General features: G+C 46.2%; 1 protein-coding gene across 2 annotated transcripts in view; it reads right to left on the bottom strand.

The window, feature by feature from the left end:
- Window positions 1-427: 427 nt before the first annotated feature.
- Nfx1 (nuclear transcription factor, X-box binding 1) overlaps window positions 428-20,677 on the bottom strand; it is a 54,788-nt gene continuing 34,538 nt past the window's right edge. The window contains exons 15-24 of one of the 2 annotated variants that reach the window (XM_052176259.1): window positions 18,562-18,641; window positions 12,259-12,489; window positions 11,490-11,563; window positions 9,579-9,680; window positions 8,996-9,037; window positions 4,855-4,953; window positions 4,346-4,412; window positions 2,601-2,746; window positions 1,828-1,932; window positions 428-1,600 (exon numbers count right to left, since the gene is read on the bottom strand). In XM_052176259.1, coding sequence (XP_052032219.1) covers window positions 1,528-1,600; window positions 1,828-1,932; window positions 2,601-2,746; window positions 4,346-4,412; window positions 4,855-4,953; window positions 8,996-9,037; window positions 9,579-9,680; window positions 11,490-11,563; window positions 12,259-12,489; window positions 18,562-18,641 — 1,019 coding nt within the window. In that variant the 3' untranslated portion in view covers window positions 428-1,527. Of the gene's footprint in view, window positions 1,601-1,827; window positions 1,933-2,600; window positions 2,747-4,345; window positions 4,413-4,854; window positions 4,954-8,995; window positions 9,038-9,578; window positions 9,681-11,489; window positions 11,564-12,258; window positions 12,490-15,098; window positions 15,650-18,561; window positions 18,642-20,677 lie in introns of those variants that run through there. The other variant, XM_052176260.1, reaches the window with a different exon arrangement.

Here is a 20,677-nt window from a genome sequence, read left to right as displayed (position 1 = left end):
AACCCTCACATCCCAGGCCAAGCAGGGCTAGAATTCCCTGGGCTCTGATTAGAGCTCAGAAGTCAGATTTCCTCCCCTTGCATACACACATCACCTACTCAGACCCCTGGATGACAGCTGCAGACTTCCTGTTCTGTGAAAGGCCGCAGATCCTGTATTAAACAGGTCGAAAGAGAGGCTCTGCTGTTCCCATCCCTTATCTCCAGTCACCCATCCCTGCTGCCATGGTTTCCATGGAGATTGTGGTCAGGACTAAAGAGCAGCCTGGTTTTTTCCTGTACCAGCTGTTCAGTGTCTCCCAGCTGGGTTTGGTGGTAGAGCTGTAATGCCAGCACTCAGCAGGCTGAGGAAGGCAGGCGAGGGTTTGAGATCTGAACAGGTGTAAGCAGCTTAACGAGATCCTATCTCAATAAACAAAATAAAAAAGTAAAAATTAAGTGCCTTGTTTAATGATTTCAAGTTTTGGAGGCTCAAAGTTTATTTTAAAGCAAAAAGAAGCCAGGCAGTAGTGGGACATGCCTTTAATCCTAGCACTCAGGAGGCAGAGGCAGGCGGATCTCTGTGAGTTTGAGGCTAGCCTGGCCTACAGGAGAGAGTTCCAGGACAGCCACAGCTACACAGAGAGAAATTCTGTCTTGAAAAAAACCAAAACCAAAAGACAACGAAGAGAAGTCCAGGCTGTGAAGAAGAGGGGCCGACGACACAGATGGGCACGCCTGCTTTAACGGAGACTGAAGGAGGCCTACAGTAGGGTGCTTGGCATAAGGCCTGCCCCGTCCACATACTCGAATATTCGAACAGTGGTTCAGAGCTCAGGTGCAGGGGAGTCAGCGTGGCTGCTGATAGCCTAGAGAAAAGCAACCAGTACCTCCATCCATGTGAGGACTCAGGGCTGCAGTGGACATGCTCACAGCCCCACCGTTGTGAATGTGGTGGAAGGGCCTGTCCTAAGCTCTCATCATTATGAGAGACGGTTAAACTGTCCCTGGGCAGGCCTGGTGACATGCTCAAAGAATGCCAGGGATTGGGAAAAATGGAATTCTATAAAGCAGCCGACCAGCCCAGAGACGCCCGGTAGCTCTCGGGGAAGATGGCTAGGTCTAAGACATGATTCTAGACATGGTTTACTAATGGTCAGGGCTTCACATATCTGCCTCATGAGGAAGGTGAGGCCCACCAGAACAAATGGGACAGCGAGACGATGGCTAGGTGCCACAAAGCCAGTTTGGGGAAAAAATCTGGTTTATCCAAATAAAATCTGATACTCCTCAATCTCTTAGTGATCACAGTGATGGTGTGAGGAGCCTCTTCAAACACACTGACTAAAAATCCAGTGGCCACACAGCCAGAGGTCTGTGGACAGGAGCAGACACGGGGGTTCTGACACACTCATGCTTTGGCTGTTTCAGTACAAGACAGCGTGTGTGCTGGGGATCCGCCAGGCAGCAGGAAGGGGCATGATTTATCTGCTGGCAAATGAGTCTCCACTACACAGAATCATTCTTTTATCTAAATATATCTATCTTCTCAGTCCTGGACATCAAAGTAGTCAATCACTGGCTCTTTCATTATCTTCTGTAAATGACTGCTCCCAGGAGGCCTGCAACGAAAGCAAAGAGCGATCAGCCCTTTCTTCCCGGGGGCGGTGACCCTGGGTCTTCAGGAGTTAAGGATCTCCAACCGTGTCTGATGCCCCAGTCCATGTGTCCTGGACAGCAGACCTTAAAGACCAGCCCCAGGAGGCCTGCAATGGCAGCTGTACCCCAGCAGTTTACCCAGCTCCCCTGCCGGCATGAGCTCTACCAGAAAGCAGCTAAGAATCCTTACTTGTCTGCCTGGTGTCTGTGGTGAGGAATTGGTGGTGGAGGCCGCGTCTGTGTCTCCCTTTCAATTACACTGGTCAGCGTGGTAGGAGGGCAAATGGACTTCCCTCTGTGAGGAGGGAAGCAGAGTGCTAAGAAGAGAGAATCAGAGCAGCAGAAACAGCAGAGCCAGAAACCCTGCCACCGCTGCCTGTCTAGAGCCTGGCCAACCGCACTGGCCCGTCCATCCCACCCACCCGACCTGCAGCACTGCAAGCCCACTCCCTCTATCGCTACACACGTCACTATTTTTCACTGAGACGTTCTCCCCACACCCTCAGGTTCAGATGGAGATTCTAGGTCCTTCCCATCCCTTCCTGTCTCACGCCACCACCTCCATTTTCTCTGATGACAACACAGAGTCAGAGTCCAGCATTTTTTCTGTTCCCACCATGCCAAGATTCGAGCCAGGGAGGTCAGCGGGCGAGGCAGGAGACAGGGGTAGGAGCACAGAAGGGAGGAGCAGGCATTCCGCTCCAACTCCTCCGCCTGCAGAGGCCACCTCCAGCGTCTGCGATGGATCAGGGCAGGTGTGAGACCTGGGCACTAGGGCAGTGAGGCACGCACTTGGCTCTCTGGCTCGGATCTTCAGGTGATGGTACAAAGACGATTCCAGAGAAACGTATCTCCTTCCATCCCTCCGGGAGGAAGAGGAAATAATAAAAGCAGGCAGTGACGCCCAGTGTCTTGCCTGTCCTGCTGAAGAGCTAGCTCCCTGTGACAGCACGGTCAACCCACCTGATGGCAGTGACCACGACGTTGCGCTTTGGCTCGCTGTCGTAGCTCACGCTCTCTAGGCCGTACACTTGGGCCAGGTCATGGATGACTCGGCGGTGGTCTCTGTTCATGGGAGGGAAGCTGTAGCTTTTCCTATTACTCTTCCCCTGGTTGGAAGGAGGGAAGATCGATTATTTCCAGGTCCTGGAAACAGGAAATGCTCATGACTTATCCTTACCACCACAAGACCAGAGCTATTTAAGACATTGTTCCGATCTTTGTCATCATTACTGTGCAGGACAGAGGATGGTTTTGAGAGTTGGTTCTATCCTTTTGCTGTGGGTTTCTGGGAGAAACTTGTCAGACTTGCAGAGTCATCTTGTGAGCCTGTGACTGAATCAGAGTGTGAGCCTGGGATCTGACACACTCTGTAACTTATAATGCACAGGCAGATGGGCAGGGTTACAAACAGGAGAACAGGGTGGAGCTGAGGGAGCCCGTGACTGAGGAGTGACAACTCCAAGAAACAAATACACAGAAGACTTAAAAACAAGAAGCTCTGGATCCCTGTAGGAGTCTGTTGTAACCAGGCCTTTGAGTGTGCAGATCAGGCACACAGACTCAGATGTCAGGTGTCCTACACAGAGCCACCTGGACCTCAACCCAGGACCAGACAAGGAGCCATATTATTATTATTATTATTATTATTATTATTATTATTATTTTGAGAGAGGATCTTACTGTGTATCCCAGGTTATCTTGGAACTTGCTATGTAGGTCAGGCTGGCCTCCAATTCAGAGCTCTACCCATCTGTCTCTAAGTAGTGGGATGCAGGGCCCTCGTCACTACACCCAGGTCACTACATCACCTCTCCTCGTAGGGCTCACCCTGAGATCCTGGCAGACTGGGGCTCATTCTCCGCAGTCTGTCCCCTGCTCTTCATCTTTAGTCTCCCCACAAGGAATTCTGCCCCAACTCTGAGAAAATAAGAGTGTGCTATCTCACAGGCGACATTTCAGTCATCTGAGGGCCTTGCATGTTTTCTAACTTGAAATCATTCAGTTATTACTGTTGACTCCTCTACCCTTCCCACAAGAGACAATTCCTTAAATTCACAATGATCTGCCTACCTCTGCCTCCTGGGTGCTGGGATTAAAGGTGTGTGACACCAAGTTCAATTGAGGGTTATTATTAATATATACTCAATTTAATTGTAGACATCTTTTATATTAAGATGGAAGCAATCCAAGTTTCCATGAACTCAATAATGGCTTGATATTGACAATGTTCAGCCGGGCGGTGGCGGCACACGCCTGTAATCCCAGCACTTGGGAGGCAGAGGCAGGTGGATTTCTGAGTTTGAGGCCAGCCTGGTCTACAGAGTGAGTTCCAGGACAGCCAGGGCTACACAGAGAAACCCTGTCTCAAAAAACAAAACAAAACAAAACAAAACAAAACAAAACAAAAAAACAAAAAAGAAAATACACAGACGGGCGGTGGAGCACGCCTGTAATCCCAGCCCTTGGGAGGCAGAGGCAGGTGCATTTCTGAGTTCGAGGCCAGCCTGGTCTACAGAGTGAGTTCCAGGACAGCCAGGGCTACACAGAGAAACCCTGTCTCGAAAAACAAAAACAAAACAAAAGAAATGTGCAATCTTCTCCTATAACCCTCTAGGCCAATAGTGTTTCTGAAATGTATTTATTAATATTTTCCCTAAATCCAGCTGGTCTCAGAGAAATGCCCAGTTGGATATGTTTACTCCAACCTTATTCACAGCCTCCACGAGAGTTTCCATCTCCTTCTCGATGTCACTGACAAACTTCAAGTCTTTCCTGAAATGAGAAGGTAGCAGTTAACTCCGCCTGTCCTTGCTCTTCTGGGAACCTCTTCCACGCCCCTTCTGCCCACACAGTACAGAGAGGATAATACTGGCAGGCAAACTGCAGAGAGGAGCTGCCAGAGCAGGAGCTATCACTGCCCTAGATAAGGACCTTGTGACTGTGGGATGGGTGAGAGGTGGCTCAGCAATCCGTCTTCAGCACAACCTAACAGCCCTTGGTGGGCCTAGACTCCTACTGTGAGGACCACTCCTCAACCACTGCGGAGTTCTGCATGAACAGCGAAACAACATGTCATTTCTTACAACGTAAGTCTACTTTATCTGGCTTAATAATGGAAGGAAAGACATAACTGATTATACATTACCATATTGTATAATGCTAATGAGACATGCTCACAAGGCACGGCCAGGAAGGTGGATAAGCAGTTACACACCTGGCATCCTCTTTCAAGCTGTCACTGAATTTCGATGCTGAAGAACGCACATTGAAAGGATCAGAGTCGTCAGTGATGTCGAAGGCCTCTGCCAATCTCCTGAGAGCGGTGGAGAAAGAAATGAATAAGAGGGGAAGAGGAGGGGAGACATACAGTGGTTCTCCCGACTCACGGGGATCTGTCTCAAGACTCCCTAGTGATTCCTGAATCCCGAACGTTCTGGCTTTCTGGGGTAGGTGGGTGGACGTGTGTGTGTGTGTGTGTGTGTGTGTGTACACGTGGGTGCTGTCCTCCATGCTGTCCACGTTGGTTTTTGAGACAGGCGCTCTCACTGGGCCTGGGGCTTGCTGAGTTGAACACTGAGCACCAAAGGTCCCATGCCGCTTCCTTGGCCCGAGAGAGCGAGCACATGCCCCACGCCTGGCTTTTTACATGGGTGCTGGGAAGCAAACTCTGGCCTCAGGTCTGCATGGACAGCTCTTTAACAGCTTAGCTATCTGCTTAAAAAAACAAAAACAAAAAAACAAAAACAAAAGGCATTCAATGTTTGCGTGCTCTGCTGCACATACACCTGCAGTCCAGAAGAGGGCATCAGATCCCATTACAGATGGTTGTGAGCCACCATCTGGAAGAGCAGTCAGTGCTCCCAACTGCTGAGCCATCTCTGCAGCCCCAGCTATGGTCTCACACAACATAAAATGGCTATATAGCTAAGGTGACTGTGACCCTCCTACCTCTGAGTGAGATTACACTACACCAGGTTCATGTGGTCCTAGGATCAAACCCAGGGCTGCTTGTATGCTAGGCAATCAATCACTCTCTGAGCTGAGCTCCGCCCTTGGCCCCATACTGTTTTGTTGTTTTCCATGCCTACAAATCTAAGATAAACGATAAGCTTTAATTTACAAGTCTTGTGTAGTAAGAGACGGTCGTTAGCTTGGCTAGACTGTAGTAATCTCAGCATATGTTTTCACATAAGTTAAGAACTTTCACCCCCTTTTACTACAGAGGTCACCCCTGACATACACTTTGTTTTTTGAGACAGGGTCTCACATACTCCAGGCTGCCCTCAAACTCAGCAAGAGCCAAGAAAGGTCTTGAACTCCTTTTTTTTTTTTGGATTTGGTTTTTTTTTTTTTTTTCTGAGACAGGGTTTCTCTGTATATCCTCGAACTCAGAACTCTGCCTGCCTCTGCCTCCCAGTGTGCTGGGATTACAGGCCTGCACTACCACTTGCCCGGCTAGACTCCTTATGTCTGTCCTGGCTCCGCCTTCCAAGTACTGGGACTACAGGGATGTGCAGCCATGCCTGGCCTTTTGGCTTCTCTGTTTTGTTTTGAAACAGCGAAACACTGTATGGCAGGATTCCCCTGAACATCAGACATCCTCTGGCCTCTGTCTCTCAGATGCTAGGATTATCATATCTCAAAAACTAACCAATCAGCAAAAATCACAGATACCTCTAGGTAAGCAAGCAAACAATAAAAAGAAATACCCCAATCAAGCACTCCACAATCAGAAAGCGTTGCTACTCGGGAGCTATTGCAGGGTTACTTGAACACAAGCCCTTGGATAGTGCCGCCAGCTGAGGTGACAACTGAGAGGCCTAGGTGACGACTGTGTGGAGAGTGTCTTCAGCGTGGATGGCGTGAGATCTTTCTTTACTTCACAATGTGAAACTGGGGCTGGAGGGACAGACAGCAGCTGAAGCACCGCTGTTCTTCCAGGATTCAGGCACAATTCTCAGCACCCACATCGCAGCTCATAACCATCTATTATTCCAGTCCAGAAGACCTGACACCCTCTTCTGGTATGCATGGGCACAAGACATGCAAGTAGTGCATGGAATATGTACAGGCAAAACACCTATATATATATATATTTAAAAAAAAAGAAAAAAAGCAATCTAGGGCAAATGTATTGTTTTCACAGAAAATACACAAAATAGATGGGTCTAAATAAGTAGCATAGGAGAGCTATTGATTATTCAGAGAAGGGTAGGCTGGTCTTGAGAGGCTTTCTTAGATGCTTAAGAATAAGGAGTATGGCTGGGGAGATGGCTCAGCAGTTAAGAGCACTGACTGCTTTTCCAGAGGTCCCGAGTTCAAATCCCAGCAACCACATGGTGGCTCACAACCATCTGTAATGAGATCTGACGCCCTCTTCTGGAGTGTCTGAAGACAGCTACAGTGTACTCATATATAATAATAAATCTTTGAAAAGAAAAGAAAGAGAATAGAGTACTGGAGCTAGAGAGATGTTCAAGTCAACAGAGGTCTCTGCTTTTCCAGGGGATCTGAGTTTTTTACTCCAGATCCTTAGGTACCTGCACATATGTGACATACATTCACACAGACACAAATAAATTTTTAAAAAATAAGGGGGCTGGATGATGGAGAGATGGTTAAGTCACTTATTGCTCTTGCAGATGACGCAGATTTTGTTCTCATGACCCACATGGTGGTTCACAACCATCCACTACTCCAGTTCCAAGGGACCTTATGCCCTGTTCTGATATCTGAAGGCACCAGGCATGTACATGGTAGGCATATATACATTCAGGCAAAACATTCATACATGTAAAATAAGTAAATTAAAAAAAAAGAGCACAGAGGAACATTTCTGTAATGCTGCAAGATAGGAGGAGGAAGAGGAGGAAAAGAATTACTGAGTTAAAACTAGACTATACAGCCTCTCATATAGTCACAAGCATTGACTAAAAGGAAAGAGTTCTAACAAAAATGTGTAGCAGCAGAAATTTTTACCCTGTTAGAGGAAGTGAAATACAGTTTGGTAGATTGTACAAAAACTGAACATATGAATATATTACTAAGCTAGCAATGTTACTACTAAGTTCATATCTAACAGAAACATACATTACTAGGTCAAAGTGGAACCTACGCATGGTGGTATATACTACGATGCCAACATCTAGCTCTCAGGGGGCAAAGCCTATCTACCTAGGGAGTACAAGGTCAGGATGAGCGACAAGAGTGAGACCCTGTCAAACAAAAACCACCAGGTAGCCAAGCAACAAGCAAGATCTGGGGATGTGGACAGAAGGCGTGGGACCTTCTAGTCAGCGGGCAGCCAAATAGGCAGTAAGGAGAGGCCTTGTCTCAGTAAATGAAGTAGATCCTACATTCTGGAAGATCAGTCTGCCTTAGTGTTTGCCTGGTGCAAGCGAGGCCCTGGGTTTGATGCTAAGCACTGCAAAAATGATAAAGAAATGGGGTGGGGGACTAGGGTGGGAGAGGAACAAGAACAAAAGCTCTTTGTGGGGTGAGGTACCACTTGGCTACAGCTCCAGTCTTTCAGTAAGTTACTCAGACTGGCCTCAGGCATACCCTTGTAACCCACTCTGGCCTCAGATGCATAAGAATCCCCTAGTCTCCGTCTCCCAGGCTTATAGGTGTGTCCCACCACGCTTGGCTTGCACTGTGTATGTGCAGACTAGAAGTTCTACTTTTGAGACGTCTTTCTACATAGTCCTTGCTGCCCTGGAATTCACTATCTAGATCACACTGGCCTCAAACACAGAGATCCGCCACCTCTGCCTCCAGAGCATTGGGATCCACTTTATTTTTTGAGACAAGGTGTCCTTGTGAACGTGGCTCTTGCCGGCTGATTTGGCTACTGGCTTCCTTCTGTCTCCACCTCGCGCCATCCAGGCATCATGCCCAAGTTTTCTGTGACTGCTAGGGCCCTGACTTTACGCTTTTGTGCAACTATCTTATAGACTGAGCTGTCTTCCTAGGTCCTTATGTTACATTACTTACTATAACATCACCCAGTCAACATGTTTTACAGCCTCTTTCTTACCTCTGCTGGATTGGGAAGCTGGCCAGGCCACAGCCAAGCGTGTGTGCCACGTGAGGCTGACACTATGCCAAAAGCACACTGCTGTTCCTGCACATGCTGAAGCTCCCTGAGGGGCTCACCTCAGTCAGTCAGCTCTCATGAGCACATCCCTCGGCTGGCAGTGGTTAGAGCCAGAGCAGGTGGCGGGGTAATCCCCCGTTACTTACACGAGGAGGGGCTGCCCTCCATTACTTACACGAGAAGGGGCTGCCCCCCCATTGCTTACATGAAGGGGCTGCCCCCTCCCCCGTTACTTACACGAGCTCCTGAAGCCACTTACCTTTTCCTTTCCAGGGCTGCACACCCCTCATCACACTGCAACCTTGATGGACAAATGAAACAGCGGTCAGGGCACAGGCTCCACGGCTCCTGTCTAGTCAGTCCACCTCAGGCAGACATGAGAGCACGGCAGCTGAAGGCCCGGCCGCAGTTATGAGGCCATCCGTCTCTCAGGCTTGACTAGCACAACCTGTCAGCAGAGTCTGTCTTCCCTAAGATGTCTAAATGGGTTCTTCTCAAGGGAGATGGGGGGCCTCCCAGTTATAGGGGGTCTAGCAGTCTTTAGTGGCTTCAGACTGTCCCCCACCTCAGTCTACTCTAGATCTCGGTTCTGTGGGCTGAGCCACACGCGTTCAGATCTCTGTCACTTTCTCTGTCATGGACAGAAGCAAGGCCTGGAAAACCTACTTGGGTCTTTGGTGAGTTCTAAGCAGGACTCACAGTGACTGTGGGACATACGATCTCAATATCTACATCTATTGAATACCCATTTTGGGTGAGACTCTACCTTGGAGGGCTGAGATATATGAATTCCTGTAGAAACTACTTAACTGGAAGGCAGCATCGTACACTTTCAGGATTACCTGGCTTGTTGGACTTCCTTCTTGGTAATGAACTTGCTGATCTCCACTGAGTCTCCAAGCTGCATGTCCGTTATTTTAGAGGCCATAGAAATTGCAGCTATTCTGAAATTAAAAAAAAAAAAAAAGAGGCATTGTAGGACCATAGGAACCCTGTGCTAGTGACAGGGACACTTCCTCATAGCCCACCAACCACAAGCTAGCCGGTGTGGCCTTGGAAGCTCATCTGTTATTAGTGTTATTAGTACTACATGGAAGCTTATGATATATATCCTTAGTTAGATTCTAAGCAGTTGCACACGAAGAGTTAACATGACTTTCTATCTCCAGAACATCTAGGCTGATGCCTAATACTTTATTCAAACAGACAAGGTGGCTAACACCTTTGATCCTAGCTCTTGGGAGGCTGGTCGACCTCAGTGATTTCGAGGCCAGCCTGGTCCACACAGTGAGTTTTGACAAGCCACAATTACAAAGTAGAACCTTGTCTCCAAAACCAAAAATAATGAACAAAACCAACTAACGGTCAGTCAGACATCGGTGCACACCTGCGGTCCTATAGCCACGGCATGCCTGCACATCTAGTTAGAGACGTGTAGCCAGACATTCACTAACAGTCCATCTCTACTCAGATCTCTGTACAATCACGTGGCTGTCCAGGCTTTAGGAGGCTATAAGGATATCTACCAGAACAGTCAAAAAGCACGTTTGTGAGGAGACACAGTGCCTTAGCTGTGCTAACAAAGGAAAAGGTAAACTATTAAAGTAGTTACCTAACTTCAAGACATGTCCTGTTCTGTCTCACGGTGTACTTGGATAGAAAGAGGAAAGAGGGGGAAAGGAGGGGGGAGCAAAGTGTTTCTTTTACAAATGAAAGGGAAGAAAAGGCACTTATATAGTTTTGTTTTTTTGTTTTTTTTTAAGACAGGGTTTCTCTGTATAGCCCTGGCTGTCCTGGAACTCACTCTGTAGATCAGGCTGGTCTCGAACTCAGAAATCTGCCTGCCTCTGCTTCCCATGTGCTGGGATTAAAGGTGTGCGCCACCACCACCTGGCCTAAATATTTTTAGTATTACTGCGTATGCATGATGCATGTATGTGTTGGTGGGGCACATATGTCATGATGCACGTGTGGCAGTCAGAGGACAACTCGGTGGAAGTGTTCTCTTTTCCTCCTGTAAGGGACCTCCCTCCAGGGATGGAACCCAGGTTATCAGGTCTGTATGAGCCGTTACCTGCTGAGCCAGATGACCAGACTGGCTCATAAAGGTACCGTAAAGCATGGCAAACACATTAGGATAGCCTCTTCTCTATTTGCCTAATTATTGTGTGTGCATGTGTGTGTGCCATGTGTTTGTGGGAGTCTGAGGGGGCCACGGAGGCTAGGGAAGGGGGGCAGCGGACTCTTTGAAGCTGAGGTCTGGTCAGGAGCTGCCTGGGATCCGGACTCAGGTTCTTTGAACAGAGTGCTCTTAATTGCTGTGCCACCTCTCCAGCCCTAGATGTAAGATTCTACTTTAAAATCTTCCCAAGGGACTGGCAGGATGGGAAAACTGCTTGCAGCCAGCCTGACAATCTCATTTTGATCCCAGGAACCCACACTGTAGAGGGAGAAAGCCAACTCCCCCAAATGTCCTTTTCCTTTCACATATGCACTGTGGCACACATGTATGTGCACACATGTACACATACATGCACATACACACACAGGCGATAAATAAGCAAATGTGAAATGTCATGAAACCCCCAAACAACCCAGAAATAACAAGAACCCCACCAACCTCCTCGGGCTGGAGCTGGAGCTCCATTCACGGCCGTGCGTGCAGTTCCTCAAGTGTCTCTAGCACTAGAGAAGCAGCACATACTCCCCATTCCAGCAAAGCCACCCGTTTTGAGCATCTCTGCAGCACTAACCTTTGATAAGTCCCGGATGCTTCGGAGCAAATCACCATCTCCTTTCTTCTTCCACATTCACACTGTAACTCTACCTGAAACATCAGTTAGCGTGGCGTGACTTCCCACATGAGAACTGCATGAGAGTCAGGCAGTCTTCACTTTTAAAGCCCTTCTCAGACCAAGCCATAGTGGAGCACAGCTGCATCAGTTTCCCTCCGGACTGAAGATCCAAACCCCACACACATGTAAACCGAGGACATGGCAATGAACACGTGTGTGTGTGTGTGTGTGTGTGTGTGCGTGTGTGAGGGGGGGGCACGTGTCCTGGTCCTAAGGTTCCTTTCTGGAAACAACGTCCCTTCTTCTAGTTGAAAGGGCAAATCTAGAATAAAGCTAGTATCACTGAATCCAGTGGACATAATTGACGCAGGTCCATCCAAGGCCTAGCTGACTCAAGATGATCCGTCTGTCTTCACCTCTGCAGCATGGCCTTCCGTGATTCCTCAGACCAAACTAAGCCCTCCACTTACCTTCCAAGAGGGTTAACTAGTCCACTATGACACCCCAGTCCTGACCATCTGAGTCATTACTTAGCTACTACTATCTGTCCTGTTTTATTGTAGGTGACCACACATTTCTTCCATTCAACTATGTTTTCAGCACCAGGACCTTACACGGTATCATGCACAGACTATGATTTCTCTTGGTGACTTGCAGTCCCTAGAATGCATATATGGAGGCTGCTGAAGTCAATTCTGGACTCATAAGTAGCTGAGTTAACACTTACCTTGGCTTTACAAGCTGTCACAGGGCAGGGTAAACTGGGGTGGCAGGGTGCCATACATGGGTGGCCACAGTCAGCTCTGGGTGTGGTACAGGGCTGCTTGCAGGCCTCATCCACAAGACATTCTCCTTTGTGACAGAGTCTTTGACATTTGTGCATCCCACAGGGTAGCACGGCACTGCAGGGTAATCCGCAGGAGATATCAACCAGGTGACAGGGGATGTTGCTCCGTAACTAGGAGAGACAGAAGTAGCCAGATTCTCATCTTTGTGTGGGCTCTGGGTGAGTTTTCATTCTTAGAATGCATTCTTTTACCGTCTATTTTTTGCAGGACTGAGACTGAACTGGAAGTCTCAGGCAGGCGTGCTAGGTTAAGTACTGTACCACTGAGTTATGTTCCTAGACTTTAGACTCTTTAGAAAAGAGCTGTGTTTTGTTTTGACACGCATTAATTCAGTATGTGCGTCATGGTATCCATGCAGAGGTCAAAGAACAGTTTGGAGGAGTTGGTTCTCTGGCTTCCATCATGCGAGTCCCAGGGACCAAACCCAGCCCATCGTCAGGCTTGGTGGCAGGTTCCTTTACCTGCAGAACCACACAGCTACCTGTTTGGGAATTTTTGAAAACAGTATCTCCGGTAGCGCGGCTGGCCTCAAACAATGCAATCATGGGTAGCCTTGGAGTCCTGATTTTAGGATTTGATGCGTGTGCAAGCCATTGTGTCCAGCCTTTTTTTTTTTTTTTTTTTTTTTTTTTTTTTTTTTTTTTTTAAGGGAAAGGGTTTCTCTGTGTAGCTTTGACTGTCGGGGAAGTCACTCTGGACCAGACTGGCCTCCAACACAGAGATCTGCCTGCCTCTCTTTGTTAGGATTGAGGGCAAGCACCACTACCACATGGCAACAGTTAGACTTTCAAAGTCCAAGTGGTTAGGAAACAAAACCAAATGGGAACTCTACTTAGGAATAAAGCTGTGGCAGCAACCACGTGTGATCCAACAAACGTTCTTAGCTGGGGAAGATGAGACCAGGTAACTAGGGAATACTTTTAAAATGCTACAACCATGATGGTGGTACAGTTTGGAAGAGTTGCTTCTCTGGCTTGACTGCCCTAGCACTCAAGACTTGGTTGAGGTAGGATGAATGAGTTTCGAAATATACCTAAAAAAACCCTGTCTTAACATTGCAACTTCCCTCCCTCCAACCTCTACAACAAACTAGGAGGGTGAGTTGTATCGCCAGCCAGTCTGAGAGGGCTCTGAGTTGGAAAACTAACGTACAGGGATACCCTTGGCACTGCTGCAGGCCTGTATTGGGATTAAATATTCAACTATTTCATCACATCTCTCAGCTGATGGTCTCAGAACTTCAGGTAACACTGTCATAAAGAAGAGGCAAGGACTGGCAAACTGGCGCAGTGGGTAAAGCACACGCTGGCAAGGCCAGGGGGCTGGACTCAACTCCCAGGACCCAAATCAGAGACGAGAACCAACTCCTCTGAGCTGTTGTGTTATCACCACACAAAACTGTGACACACACTTCTCCCCATCACACAAACACTCACAATTAAAAATGAAGAGGCAACAGGAACTCTCAACTCATTTTATTTCTTGAGAAATTACCTGTTTCTAGGTTTCCCATGGCTGGAAAACACATTGGAAATTTATTACTATGGGACTATGGGATCAAAGATTCCTTTTTTTTCTTTTTTTTTTTTTGAGACAGGATTTTTTTAGTGTAGGCTGGCTTTGAACTCCTGCTCCTCCTGCGTACACTTCCCCAAGTGCTGGGATTACAGGTATCAACTACTATGCTCAGCCTCAGGGTTTTTTTTTTTTTTAATATATTCACTCAGATTCCCTTGAGAGCTCTAGAAATGTAGAGATGTGACTTTTGACATGGGGTAACCCAGGCTGGTCTCAAACGCTCAATCTCATACTGAGATTACAAGTACATGCTTGTGTCCAGCTGCGGGGGTACACACGCTCCCAATGGCTTTAGACTTGGGGATACCTTCTGCTCATGCTGGGCACTTGCCTGCCATGCCTTACACCTGATTATGAGATCTTAGTGTCCTGTACACTTACTTCCCCTAGAATGCCTTCTTTGGCAGGATCTATCACCTTAGGACCGCAGTCCTCACACTACTCTGTGTACAACTGTCTATTTCTATTGATACATTCATGCCTGAATGATCAAGGCAGGGGTGTGTCAGTTCTGTTAACTTCTTTGTCACCCCACACCACCTCTGTTACCTGGCATAAATTAGGTATTCAATTATTATTTACTGACTAAAGATCATAAGTGAATATTTCATGGTAGATAAACTAGCAGAGAAAGTAAAATTCACAATCTGGATATGGTGGCACATGCCTGTAATCCCAGCACCTGAGATACAGAGGCAAGAGAAACAGGAGTTCAAGATGTTTGGCTAGCTATATGGCAAGTTCAAGGCCAATATAAAATCCTACCTCAAAGCAAGCAAACACACACACTCTATAGAGACTTAAGAGTTATGATATGAAGTAAAATTAGAAAATATGTCATCTTGGTATAGGAGAAGCATGTACCATATATCCCTGGCTATACAATTTTCTTTTTTTTCTTTTTTTGGTTTCTCAAGACAGGGTTTCCCTGTGTAGCCTTGACTGTCCTGGAGCTCACTCTGTAGACCAGGCTGGCCTCGAACTCAGAAATCCACCTGACTCTGCCTCCCAAGTGCTGGGATTACAGGCATGTGCCACCACTGCCTGGCCACAATTTTCTTTCACTGGGCTGGGGATACACAAGTCACAGGAGCCTTGCCATTTCTGTTGCTGTGATAAAATAGCCTGACAAGAAGAAACATAGAGGAGGAAAGGGTTTATTTTTGGCTTACAAGTCCAGGTTACAGCTCATTATTGCATTTAAATCAAGGCAGGAACTTGCAGCGAGTCACATGACATCCACAGTCAGGGAGAGATAGGAATACATGCATGTTGGTTGCTTGCTGCTCAGCTTGGTTTTTCTGTTCACACAGTTTAGGATTGTCTGCCTAGGGAATGGTGGGCTCACAGTGGGCTGTCTGCCACATCAATTAACAATCAAGACAACCCCCCCGTAGACACACCCATAGACCAAGTCTGATCTAAGCAATTCCTCACTAAGACTCTCTTTCTGGGTGATTCTAGGTTGTCAAGTTGACAGTTAAACAAGCACAATTCATCCCATGTCAACTAGGCACACAAACATGTCACTTTGTGTAATAATTTTCCATTTCTTGTCCCCAAATCTCATGGTAATATCTTAATATAAAATATAGTCCAACTCCAAAAAAGCCCCCCAAAGTCTTCAAAAATTCCAACACTTCAAAAGTCCAAAGTCTCTTTAAAAGTCCAAAGTTTCTTAATTGTGAGATCCTGCAAAATAAAAAACAAGTTACACACTTAAACATTCTTATTCCAAAAGGGAAGAACTAGGGCATAAAAACAGCTACGCTAAAGCAAAACCAAAATCCTGTAGTTCAATGTCCAACCGTGGAGCTCAATCATAACAGTATCTTCCAGGCTCCAGAGGGCTTAGGTAGCCGTATTTCTTCAATCACATCCACAGGACTCGCAGCTTCTTTCCCCGGCTGGATCACTCCACACCAGCAGCTCCCTTCGGTTCTGGCATCTCCAACAATGTGGGGTTTCTCTCCATTGCTACTGCGGCTTCACTTTCACCAATGGCTCCTCCACGACTCTCTGTAGGGACTTGGACCCTGCCATATAGTGTCTGGCTCCAGCTGGTCTCCGTGACCTTTTTGTGCCTTCAAAACTAGTATCATGTGGTAGGTAATTCCTACAATGTCAAATTCTGCTGCAGGCTTGAGATATGGCCTGCCCCCTGGACAGCAGCTCTGTTAGCTGCTTTGTGCTGACCCCAAGGACATCCTTCCTACTTACTGTCTCTAGGAGGCATAGAAGGTTCTGCCTCAGTGGTGCTGATCTCTCACCAATCATGGCTTTTCTTCAGCATAGTCTGGTCAGCACACGCAGACTATTAGCCAAAATACTAAATATAAGGCCCAGTTCCTGATAAAGTTCTTGTTTCCCTTGGGAACCTCAAGAATCAGTCCTCAAAGCATACACAGTTCTTCCATGCTTCCACTAGAATGGCCCATTTAGCTCTGCTTTGCAGCCCAGTTCCAAAGTCTTCCACATTCCTCCTCCAAAACATGGGCAGATTTATCACAGCCACAACCTCATTCCTCAGTGCTGTCCTCTGTTCTAATCTATTTATGTGTTACTTATGATATATTGCTATGACAGAATACCCAAAGAAAAAGTCACAGAGGTAGGAAGCAGTTTTTGTTTGGTTTATATTGCCAGGTTAGATCCATATGGCAGGGAAGTCAGGGAGGAGCGCAGCGGCTGATCACAGCTCACCACAAGCTGGGAGCAGAGGGAGGCGCACGCTGCTTATTTGGTTTTGCTCACTGCTGCTCAGTGTTTCCCCACTCTTACACTGGTCTAAGTAATTTCTCATTAAAACTCTCCTCTGTTCTGTTCTGATACAACACATATAGGCTGTGTCAGTTGTGTTACTTAAAAATAAGCAGTACACTTAACATGTGCGCCCTTGGTTTAATCCCTTGCAAAAAGTATTTTTTGTTGATTTGGCTCTTTTTTTTTTTTTGTCAAAATGGTATTTTCCCAACTTTCTGTAATAAATATGCATTTAAAAAATAGCACTTGTAGGCTGGAGAGATGGCTCAGCAGTTAAGAGCACTGACTGCTCTTCCAGAGGTCCTGAGTTCAAATCCCAGCAACCATATGGTGGCTCACAACCATCTATAATGGGATCTGATGTCCTCCTCTGGTGTGTCTGAAGAGAGCAATAGTGTACTCATATAAATAAGTAAGTAAATAAGTAAGTAAACACTTGTGTGTAATCCCGCGCACGCCCTGCGAGTGCAGAGGGCAGAAGACAGTTTGAGAAGGCCAGGTCTCTTATTCCACCCTGCGATCCAGGGACTGAGCTGAGGTTGCAGGCTTGGCAAGCATCTCTTACCCATAAACCATCTGGCAGGCTCCTAAATATACACTGGTCTCTAACACTTTATTTAATTATTTGCATAAGTGTTCGGCCTGCATGTATATATACATGGCTTATGCCTTCTCAGGTCAGAAGAGCACATACGATTTCTTTGAACTGGAATGACAAATGGTTTTTGAGTCGCCATGTGGATGCTGGGAACGCTTCCTGTGGAAGAGCAGCAAGTGCTTCTAACAGACGAGCTACCTCTCCAACCTTTACACAATATTTAAAATGTACCCTGTAAGAATTTCACACACATGTACACATATGAGGAGGTCAGAGAACAACTTGTGGAGTTGACTCTCCCCTTACCAACCGGGCTCTGGGGGGCACACCCAGCTCATCAGGTTTGGTAGAAAGTGCCCTTACCCACTAAGCCATCTTGCTGGCCCAAATATGCCTGTAAAAAAGTTTGTGCTGGGAGCTGAGCGCACACACTGCTCTTCCAGAAGACCCAAGTCAGTTCCCAGCATGAACTCTCATGGCCAACTCAGCTGCATTTCTTGGTTGTAATCAGATTTTAAGATGCTACAGGGTTAGAGATGGCTCAGCAGTTCAGAAGAACACCCGCTATTCTTCTAGAGGACCCAGGTTTAAACTCCCAGCAGTCACATGGCAGCTCAGAACCCCATCTGTGACTCCAGCTCCAGGGAATCTGATGCCTTCTTCTGGTCTCCACTGGCACACAGATATACATGCAGGTAAAACACTCATACACATAAAATAAATTGCAAAAATTTATTTTACTTTATTATTACTGTGTGTGTACATGCATGCAAGTGTACTACAGCATCTACGTGAAGGTCAGAGGTCAACTCTGGAGATTAAATGCAGGTTGTCAGGTTTATAAGGTAAGGGTCTTTACCTGCTGAGTCATCTTGTCAGGTACTGGTAACTTTTACTGTATGCAAATTTTAACATAAAATGAAAGAGGTGCTGTCAGAAAGCACTGCTTCCTTGACTATATTTATTTTGAGAACTAAGACTAACAATGCTTAAGCAATTAAATTATACATTTCTTTTTCTTTTTCTTTTCTTTTTTTTTTTTTTTTGGTTTTTTCTAGACAGGGTTTCTCTGTATAGCCCTGGCTGTCCTGGAACTCACTCTGTAGACCAGGCTGGCCCCAAACTCAGAAATCCGCCTGCCTCTGCCTCCCAGAGTGCTGGGATTACAGGCGTGCACTATCACCACCCGGCTAAATTATACATTTCTGACTGGAACAAAGAACACTCAGGAGAGAAAACTTACCTCATGTTTGCCCATGCACCACTTCTGAGTTAGGAAAGTACAAGGGGGACACTTCTCCTCGCTATGACAAGAATGATACACTGCAAAACAGAAACACAGCTTTAGGAATAATTTCTAAAAAGGTCACAAATACTATAACCATGTTATAAATGGCATCGGACTTTCAAATTTCAGACTTAGGACTTTCTCTTAAATGGTCACAAGAAAGTAAAACATATCTTGCTTTATATTTGAGTACTGAAAATGAACATTTGGGGCTAGGAAGATGGCTTAGCAATTAAAAGCTTGCTGCTCTCCCAGAGGATTCAAATTTGGGTTCTAGAGGCATACACGTTCTAGAAACAGCGTAGCCTTCCCATCAGTCTCAAGAGAGTCATTCTGGTCCATCGTTTCTGTGTTTGACTTTCAGCTTTGTTTTCGACTGCACTGGTAAGTGTCCAGACGGCTATCATCTAGTCCATACAAAGGCTTCAATGGTGGGCTGGACACACGCTCAACACTGAAAGCACCGGCTTCTCTTTCAGGGCCCAGGTTCAATTCCCAGCACCCACATGGTAGCTCAAAGCCATCTGTAAGTTCAGTTTCAGGGAATCTGACACCTTCTTCTGTCCTCAGTCACTAGCTCAACTGGTGCACACACACATGAAGGCAAACTACATGGGTATCCATACAAAATGCTTTTTATAAAATGATTTAATATGTTGCTGCTTATTACTTTCCTTGCTATCAATGCAAGTATTCTATCCTGAGCTTCCAATACTTCCTGATGTCTTTCTTTTTATTTTTTAATTTTTTTTTATGGCTGGAGAGACAGCGTGGATGCTGGGAACCAAACTTTAAGTTCCCTCTGTCTGACACCATGCTGTATATTAAACACACACACACACACACACACACACACACACACACACACACGGGAGGGAGGGAGGGAGATAGGGAAAGAGAGAGAGGAGAGAGAGAGAGAGAGGAGAGAGAGAGAGAGAGAGAGAACAAAGTCAAGGAAAAATTCTTATTAAGGATACTACTCAGGAGGATTTGGACCTCACCTATAATCCTGCAAGTGGTAGAAAAAAGGGGCTGGGTGGGAACTGGCCTGAACATTTCATGCTGGAATGACTCCCAAAAATGAACTTAAAATTGCTTAGTTCCGTTTTACTATAATAACTTAAAAAACTGAAGCAAGTCCTCTAGTTAAGTTCAGATCCCATGGCTAGACTTAGTGTGGTGTGGGCATTCCATCTCTAGTGCCCTGAGTCATTTCATAAGGCTTGGTAAATGAAACAATGCACCTGTTGTGTATCAGTTTGTTTTTTTGTTTTTTGTTTTTGAGACAGAAACATTCCACCCTGTAGGGAAGCTCCTTAAGCCAGAACTATATAGTTCAAAATAGTTCCAGGAAGTCCCTGAAACCAACCAGATTCACTAGGTCAGTCCTAGCAAAGCTGTTTGGAGGAGGCATAGATCAACTGGGCAGTGATTGCCCAGGAGGAATTGGAGGAAAGGGCACTCTCCAATCTGCTGCCTGTAGGCTGTGAGGTGTGCTTTAGGTTCTCTGCTTTTGTGAGCTGTGAACTCTAAGGGGGTGGATTATGCTTATACAAATGTTACTGAGTCATTCCCATTCCTCTAAGTAATTCCTCACCCATTCTTATAAATAACACCAGTAAAAGTCATTGATTCAGCAAGTTGGATTTTGGTGGTATCTGTACTTTGATCTATTGTGGGTCCTCTATATAGGGGAGTGGATGTATGTTTTGTGTCTCCTCAGGAAAAATCCTGTTACGCAGCAGCATCCACTATGATCCCAGACAACAGTTAGCAACCACACTAGGTACAGGGAAAATGTAGTGTGATTTCAAGTTTTTGGCTTGGTACCTGTAGCAATTATCAGAAAAAAACTAAAAACAAATATCCAATAACATAAAATGGAATAGAAAAATGGTGGCTTATCCAGTAACCTGCGGGTTGTTGCCTCTTTCTAGGAGAAACAGATGGAGCGGGGTTGAACAATCCTTTCACAAGGAGTTGCCTAAGACCATTGGAAAACATATTTACATTACAATTCATAACAAAATGATAGTAATGAAATATAGAAATGAGAATAAATTTATGGTTG

The sequence above is a fragment of the Apodemus sylvaticus genome, chromosome 3 (genome assembly GCF_947179515.1).
Source record: "Apodemus sylvaticus chromosome 3, mApoSyl1.1, whole genome shotgun sequence".
NCBI classification, from domain to species: Eukaryota; Metazoa; Chordata; class Mammalia; order Rodentia; family Muridae; genus Apodemus; species Apodemus sylvaticus.
Note: the sequence above shows the minus strand (reverse complement) of the source record. Positions and strands in the feature narration are given on the sequence as shown.